General features: G+C 53.3%; 2 protein-coding genes across 3 annotated transcripts in view; one reads left to right on the top strand and one right to left on the bottom strand.

Annotated features, from left to right (window-relative positions):
- The window catches only part of LOC110166015 (fibrinogen C domain-containing protein 1-like), a 22,235-nt gene extending 18,373 nt beyond the window's left edge, over positions 1-3,862 (top strand). Inside the window, exons 3-5 of the mRNA XM_055158529.1 lie at positions 2,140-2,236; positions 2,492-2,671; positions 3,178-3,862. Of these exons, the coding sequence (XP_055014504.1) occupies positions 2,140-2,236; positions 2,492-2,671; positions 3,178-3,539 (639 nt within the window). The 3' untranslated portion in view covers positions 3,540-3,862. The remainder of the gene's footprint in view (positions 1-2,139; positions 2,237-2,491; positions 2,672-3,177) is intronic.
- Positions 3,863-5,638: 1,776 nt separating this feature from the next.
- aars2 (alanyl-tRNA synthetase 2, mitochondrial (putative)) overlaps positions 5,639-7,500 on the bottom strand; it is a 19,405-nt gene continuing 17,543 nt past the window's right edge. For both annotated transcript variants that reach the window (XM_055158396.1, XM_055158397.1), the window contains exons 20-22: positions 6,800-6,898; positions 6,611-6,721; positions 5,639-5,935 (exon numbers count right to left, since the gene is read on the bottom strand). In XM_055158396.1, the coding sequence (XP_055014371.1) occupies positions 5,774-5,935; positions 6,611-6,721; positions 6,800-6,898 (372 nt within the window). In that variant the 3' untranslated portion in view covers positions 5,639-5,773. The remainder of the gene's footprint in view (positions 5,936-6,610; positions 6,722-6,799; positions 6,899-7,500) is intronic.

Here is a 7,500-nt window from a genome sequence, read left to right as displayed (position 1 = left end):
TGTTGTTGTTGTGTGTTGTTGTTGAGTTTGTGTGTTTGTTGTGTTGAGTTGTGTGTTGTTGTTGAGTTGTGTGTTTGTTGTGTTGAGTTTGTTGTGTTGTTGTTGTGTTGTTGTGTTGAGTTGTGTTGAGTTGTGTGTTGTTGTGTTGAGTTGTGTGTTGTTGTGTGTGTGTTGTTGTGTTGAGTTGTGTGTTGTGTGTGTTGTTGTTGTGTGTGTTGTGTTGTTGTGTTGAGTTGTGTGTTGTTGTTGTTGTTGTTGTTGTTGTTGTTTGTGTTGTTGTGTGTTGTGTGTGTGTTGTGTGTGAGTTGTGTGTTGTTGTGTTGAGTTGTGTTGTTGTTGTGTGTGTTGTTGTGTTGTTGTGTGTTGTTGTTGTTGTGTTGTTGTTGTGTGTGAGGTGTGTGTTGTTGTGTTGTTGAGTTGTGTGTTGTTGTTGTGTGTTGAGTTGTGTGTGAGTTGTGTGTTGTTGTGTTGAGTTGTGTTGTTGTGTGTTGTGTGTGTGTTGTTGTGTTGAGTTGTGTGTTGTTGTTGTTGTGTGTGTTGTGTGTTGTTGTGTTGTGTTGTTGTGTTGTGTGTGTTGTTGTGTTGTTGTTGTTGTGTTGTGTGTGTTGTGTTGTTGTGTTGTGTGTGTTGTTGTGTTGTGTGTTGTTGTGTGTGTTGTGTGTTGTTGTTGTGTGTGTGTTGTTGTTGTGTGTTGTTGTGTGTGTTTAGTTGTGTTGTTTGTGTTGTGTGTTGAGTTGTGTGTTGTTGTGTTGAGGTGTGTGTTGTTGTGTTGAGTTGTGTGTTGTTGTTGTGTGTTGTTGTGTTGAGTTGTGTGTTGTTGTTGTGTTGTTGTTGTGTTTGTGTGTTGTTGTGTTGAGGTGTTGTGTTGTTGTGTGTGTTGTTGTGTGTTGTGTGAGTTGTGTGTTGTTGTGTTGAGTTGTTGTGTTGTTGTTTGTTGTTGTTGTTGTTGTTGTGTTGTTGTGTTGTTGTTGTGTTGTTGTTGTTGAGTTGTTGTGTTGTGTTGTTGTGTGTTGTTGTGTTGAGTTGTGTGTTGTTGTGTTTGTGTTGTTGTGTGTTGTTGTGTTGAGGTGTGTGTTGTTGTGTTGTGTTGTGTGTTGTTGTGTTGAGTTGTGTGTTGTTGTGTTGTTGTGTTGTGTTGTTGTGTTGAGTTGTGTGTTGTTGTGTTGTTGTGTTGTTGTGTGTGAGTTGTGTGTTGTGTTGTGTTGTGTTTGTTGTGTTGAGTTGTTGTGTTGAGTTGTTGTGTTGTGTTGTGTTGTTGTTGTGTGTGAGTTGTGTGTTGTTGTGTTGTGTGTTGTGTGTTTGTTGTGTTGATTGTGTGTGTTGTGTTGTTGTTGTTGTTGTGTTGAGTTGTGTGTTGTTGTGTTGTGTGTGTGTTGTGTTGTTGTGTTGTTGTGTTGTTGTGTGTTGAGTTTGTGTTGTTGTGTGTTGTGTGTTGTTGTGTTGTTGTTGTGTTGTGTTGAGTTGTTGTGTGTTGTTGTTGTTGTTGTTGTGTGTTGTTGTTGTGTTGTTGTGTTGTGTGTTGTTGTGTTGAGTTGTGTGTTGTTGTTGTTGTTTGTGTGTTGTTGTGTTGAGTTGTGTGTTGTTGTGTTGTTGTGTTGTTGTTGTTGTTGTGTGTTGTTGTGTTGAGTTGTTGTGTTGTTGTTGTGTGTTGTTGTGTTGAGTTGTGTGTTGTTGTTGTGTGTTGTGTGTTGTTGTGTTGTGTTGTGTGTTGTTGTGTTGAGTTGTTGTGTTGTTGTTGTGTGTTGTTGTGTTGAGTTGTGTGTTGTTGTGTTGAGTTGTGTGTTGTTGTGTGTTGTGTGTGTGTGTTGTGTTGTTGTTGTTGTTGTTGTTGTGTGTGTTGTTGTGTGTGTGTTGTTGTGTTGAGTTGTGTGTTGTTGTGTTGAGTTGTGTGTTGTTGTGTTGAGTTGTGTGTTGTTGTTGTTGTGTTGTTGTTGTGTGTTGTTGTGTTGAGTTGTGTGTTGTTGTGTTGTGTTGTGTGTTGTTGTGTTGAGTTGTGTGTTGTTGTGTTGTGTGTTGTTGTGTTGAGTTGTGTGTTGTTGTGTTGAGGTGTGTGTTGTTGTGTTGTGTGTGTTGTTGTGTTGAGTTGTGTGTTGTTGTTGTTGTGTGTTGTTGTGTTGAGTTGTGTGTTGTTGTGTTGAGGTGTTCCAGCGGCGGGAGGACGGGGATGTGGATTTCTTTCGGGGCTGGGACGCCTACAGAGACGGATTCGGACGAACCACTGGAGAACACTGGCTCGGTACAAATAGTACAAGTACTACAAATACTACAAACACTACAAACACTACAAACACTACAAGTACTACATATACTACACATACTGCAAATACTACAAATCCTCCATATACTCACAATACTCCAGATACTCACAGTACTCCAGGTACTCGCAGTACTGCAGTACTCACAGTACTGCAGTACTCACAGTACTCCAGATACTCACAGTACTGCAGGTACTTGCAGTACTGCAGTACTCACAGTAGTGTGGTTGTGGCAGGTCTGGAGCGCCTGGCGGTTCTGACCGGTTCTGGCGGGTTCGAGCTGCGGGTCGACCTGTGGGACTGGCAGAACGACTCGGCGTTCGCTCTGTACTCGCACTTCAGTGTCGCCCTGGACTCGGTGAACCCCGAGGAGGACGGGTACCCGCTGCACGTGGACGGGTACTCGGGCACCGCCGGTAAGTACCACCTGGACCAGGACCGGGCCGGGGTTAGTCCTGGTTTGGTCCTGGATTAGTTTTGGGTTAGTCTTGGGTTAGTCTGACCCACTCTGTCCTGGCTGGACCCGGTGTGACCCGGTGGGACCTGGTTGTGTGTGACCCGGTGTGACCTGGTGTGACCCGCTTGTGTGTGACCCGGTGTGACCTGGTGTGACCTGGTGTGACGCGGTTGTGTGTGACCCGGTGTGACCTGGTGTGACCCGGTTGTGTGTGACCCGGTGTGACCTGGTGTGACCTGGTTGTGTGTGACCCAGTGTGACCTGGTGTGACCCGGTTGTGTGTGACCCGGTGTGACCTGGTGTGACCTGGTTGTGTGTGACCCGGTGTGACCTGGTGTGACCCGGTGTGACCCGGTTGTGTGTGACCCGGTGCGACGCGGTTGTGTGTGACACGGCGTGACCCGGTGTGACCCGGTTGTGTGTGACCCGGTTGTGTGTGACCCGGTGTGACCCGGTTGTGTCCAGGCGACTCTCTCCTGAAGCACTCTGGGATGCGGTTCACGACGGCCGACCGGGACCAGGACTTGTCGGAGAATAACTGCGCCGGGTTTTACCGCGGCGCCTGGTGGTACCGGAACTGCCACACGTCCAACCTGAACGGGCAGTACCTGGGACGACCACACGGCGGCGCCCACCACTCCTACGCCGACGGCATCGAGTGGAGCTCCTGGACCGGCTGGCAGTACTCGCTGAAGAAGACCGAGATGAAGATCAGACCCAGGCCGGGACCGGGACTAGACCGGGACCAGGACCAGACTAGAGACCTGGACCAGACTAGAGACCTGGACCAAACTAGAGATCCGGACCAGAGCAGAGACCAGGACTAATCCAGAGACCAAACCAGGACCAAACCAAGACTAACCAGAGACCGGCCGACAGGACTCGCTGAAGAAGACCGAGATGAAGATCAGACTGAAACCAGGACCAGGACCAGGACCAGGACTAGACCAGACTGCAGTACATACATGTGCTCTGTGATGTGTGTCAGGTGCCCTTCCATGTGTCAGGTGCCCTCCCCAAGTGTCATGTGCTCTCCCATGTGTCAGGTGCTCTCCCGTGTGTCAGGGGCCCTCATGTGTGTCAGGGGCCCTCGTGTGTCAGATTTTGTTTTTGTAAAGAATCTGAATAAAACATTTTTTGACAAACTCCAGGTTTGTTCGAGTCTGTGTCAGTTTAACAACAGGAACATGACAAGGATCTAAAGTGTGTCAGGGGCCCCGTGTGTGTCTGGGGCCCCCGTTTGTGTGTCAGGTACTCTCGTGTGTGTGTCAGGGGCTCTCGTGTGTGTGTCAGGGGCTCTTGTGTGTGTGTCAGGGGCGTCTCGTGTGTGTCAGGTGCGTCTCGTGTGTGTCAGGGGCTCGTGTGTGTCGGGTCTGTCTCGTGTGTGTGTCAGGGTCTCGTGTGTGTGTCAGGGTCTCTCGTGTGTGTGTCAGGGTCTCGTGTGTGTCGGGTGCGTCTCGTGTGTGTGTCAGGGTCTCTCGTGTGTGTGTCAGGGTCTCTCGTGTGTGTCGGGTGCGTCTCGTGTGTGTCGGGTGCGTCTCGTGTGTGGGGTGTGTCTCGTGTGTGTGTCGGGTGCGTCTCGTGTGTGTGTCAGGTGCGTCTCGTATGTGTGTCGGGTGCGTCTCGTGTGTGTGTCGGTGCGTCTCGTGTGTGTGTCGTGTGTGTGTCGGGTGCGTCTCGTGTCTGTGTCTCTCGTGTGTGTGTCAGGGTCTCTCGTGTGTGTCGGGTGCGTCTCGTGTGTGTCGGGTGCGTCTCGTGTGTGTGTCGGGTGCGTCTCGTGTGTGTGTCGTGTGCATCTCGTGTGTGTGTAGGGTGCGTCTCGTGTGTGTGTCGGGTGCGTCTCGTGTGTGTGTCGGGTGCGTCTCGTGTGTGTCGGTGCGTCTCGTGTGTGTGTCAGGTGCGTCTCGTGTGTGTGTCGGGTGCGTCTCGTGTGTGTGTCGTCGGTGTGTGTCGGGTGCGTCTCGTGTGTGTGTCAGGGTCTCTTCGTGTGTGTGTCAGGGTCTCTCGTGTGTGTGTCAGGTCTCTCGTGTGTGTGTCAGGGTCTCTCGTGTGTGTCGGGTGCGTCTCGTGTGTGTGTCGGGTGCGTCTCGTGTGTGTGTGTCGGGTGCGTCTCGTGTGTGTGTCGGTGTCGTGTTGTGTAGGTGCGTCGTGTGTGTGTCGGTGCGTCTCGTGTGTGTGTCGGGTGCGTCTCGTGTGTGTGTCGGGTGCGTCTCGTGTGTGTCGGGTGTGTCTGTGTGTGTGTGTAGGGTGCATCTCGTGTGTGTCGGGTGTGTCTCGTGTGTGTGTAGGGTGCATCTCGTGTGTGTCGGGTGTGTCTTGTGTGTGTGTAGGGTGCATCTCGTGTGTGTCGGGTGTGTCTTGTGTGTGTGTAGGGTGCATCTCGTGTGTGTCGGGTGCGTCTCGTGTGTGTGTGTCGGGTGCGTCTCGTGTGTGTCGGGTGCGTCTCGTGTGTGTGTCAGGTGCGTCTCGTGTGTGTGTCGGGTGCGTCTCGTGTGTGTGTCGGGTGCGTCTCGTGTGTGTGTGTCAGGGTCTCTCGTGTGTGTGTCAGGGTCTCTCGTGTGTGTGTCAGGGTCTCTCGTGTGTGTGTCAGGGTCTCTCGTGTGTGTGTCGGGTCTCGTGTGTGTGTCGGGTGCGTTCGTGTGTGTGTGTCGGGTGCGTCTCGTGTGTGTGTCGGGTGCGTCTCGTGTGTGTAGGGTGCGTCTCGTGTGTGTGTCGGGTGCGTCTCGTGTGTGTGTCGGGTGCGTCTCGTGTGTGTGTCGGGTGTGTCTTGTGTGTGTGTGTGTAGGGTGCATCTCGTGTGTGTCGGGTGTGTCTCGTGTGTGTGTAGGGTGCATCTCGTGTGTGTCGGGTGTGTCTTGTGTGTGTGTAGGGTGCATCTCGTGTGTGTGTCGGGTGCGTCTCGTGTTTTAAAAAAAGGACAAATAAATTTGATAAAAATCTCATTTATTGACACACAAACAGAGCGGATGATTGGCGGCGCCCTCAGCCAATCAGTCGCTCGTTCAGGACGGAGGCGTTTCTTCTAAAACGGAGAATCGCGATTGGCCGACGGTCAGTGTTTTCAAGTTTTCCCTTTGGCATAAAGCTCCGCCCACTCCAGCACCGCCGTGATGTCATCGGCCTGAGCCGTCCCCTTTGCCACGAGGTCGGAGCCGCCCGCGTTACCATGGAAACGCCCACACACGGCCCGCGCCCAATCAGAGGCCGAGAAAGACGCCACGCCCTGAAAACAGACCAATCACAGGAGAGCAGGTCCAGACCCAGTCCAGGTCCGGTCCAGACCCAGTCCAGACCCAAGTCCAGACCCAGGTTCAGACCGAGTCCAGACCCAGTCCAGACCGAGTCCAGATTGGGTCCAGGTCCAGACCCAGTCCAGACCCAAGTCCAGACCCAGGTTCAGACCGAGTCCAGACCCAGTCCAGACCGAGTCCAGATTGGGTCCAGGTCCAGACCGAGTCCAGACCGAGTCCAGACCAGGTCCAGACCAGGTCCAGAACGAGTCCAGAACGAGTCCAGACCGAGTCCAGACCGGGTCCAGACCGAGTTCAGACCAGGTCCAGACCGGGTCCAGACCGAGTGCAGACTGGGTCCAGTCCAGGTCCAGTCCAGGTCCAGACCCGGTCCAGACTGATTTCAGACCGAGTCCAGACAGAGTCCAGACCAGGTCCAGACCAGGTCCAGACAGGGTCCAGACCAGGTCCAGATAGGGTCCAGACCGAGTCCAGACCAGGTCCAGACCGAGTCCGAGTCCAGACCGAGTCCAGACCAGTCCAGACCAGGGTCCAGATAGGGTCCAGACCGAGTCCAGACCGAGTCCAGACCAGGTCCAGACCGAGTCCAGACCGAGTCCAGACCGAGTCCAGACCGAGTCCAGACCAGGTCCAGGTCCAGGTCTTACCTTGGGCACTTGGCAGGCGCACAGGACTTTCCCAGGATGCACTTGGGCCAAAAGCATCACAGACGAACCAGGATGAGACGAACAGAACTGATTCACGGACTTGACCAGGATCTACGACCAGACTGGGGTTAGACCGGGTTTAGACCGGGTTTAGACCAAGTTTAGTCCTGGTCTAGTCCTGATTCTTACAGACAGGGAGTCGGTCTTCACGAGGTCCACAGTTAGTCCTGGTCCTGGTCCTGGTTCAGATCCATGTTTCTGGAGCAGAGTCTGGGCCTCGATGGCGGCCTGGGCACAAACAAGAGTCAGATGCCCTCCCCATGTGTGTGTGTGTCAGGTGCCCTCCCCATGTGTGTGTGTGTCAGGTGCCCTCCCCATGTGTGTGTGTGTCAGGTGCCCTCCCCATGTGTGTGTGTGTCAGGTGCCCTCCTCCCCATGTGTGTGTGTGTCAGGTGCCCTCCTCCCCATGTGTGTGTGTTCCAGGTGTGTCCTCAGGTGCCTCCCATGTGTGTCAGGTGCCCTCCTCCCCGTGTGTGTGTCAGGTGTCCTCCTCCCCGTGTGTGTGTGTCAGGTGCCCTCCTCCCCGTGTGTGTGTCAGGTGTGCCCTCCTCCCAGGTGTGTGTGTGTCAGGTGCCCTCCTCCCCGTGTGTGTGTGTCAGGTGCCCTCCTGTGTGTGTCCCCGTGTGTGTGTGTGTGTGTCAGGTGCCCCTCCCGTCCCCCTCGTGTGTGTGTGTCAGGTGCCCTCCTCCCGTGTGTGTGTGTGCAGTGTGCCCTCAGTGTGCCCTCCTCCCCGTGTGTGTGTGTGCCCTCAGGTGCCCTCCTCCCCGTGTGTGTGTCAGGTGCCCCTCCTCCCGTGTGTGTGTCAGGTGCCCTCCCCATGTGTGTGTGTC

Source organism: Boleophthalmus pectinirostris, unplaced genomic scaffold (genome assembly GCF_026225935.1).
Source record: "Boleophthalmus pectinirostris isolate CB_2022bp ecotype Guang Dong unplaced genomic scaffold, ASM2622593v1 HiC_scaffold_22, whole genome shotgun sequence".
Classification (NCBI taxonomy): Eukaryota; Metazoa; Chordata; class Actinopteri; order Gobiiformes; family Gobiidae; genus Boleophthalmus; species Boleophthalmus pectinirostris.
The sequence above is the reverse complement of the archived record's forward strand: the minus strand, read 5'-3'. Positions and strand labels throughout refer to the sequence as shown.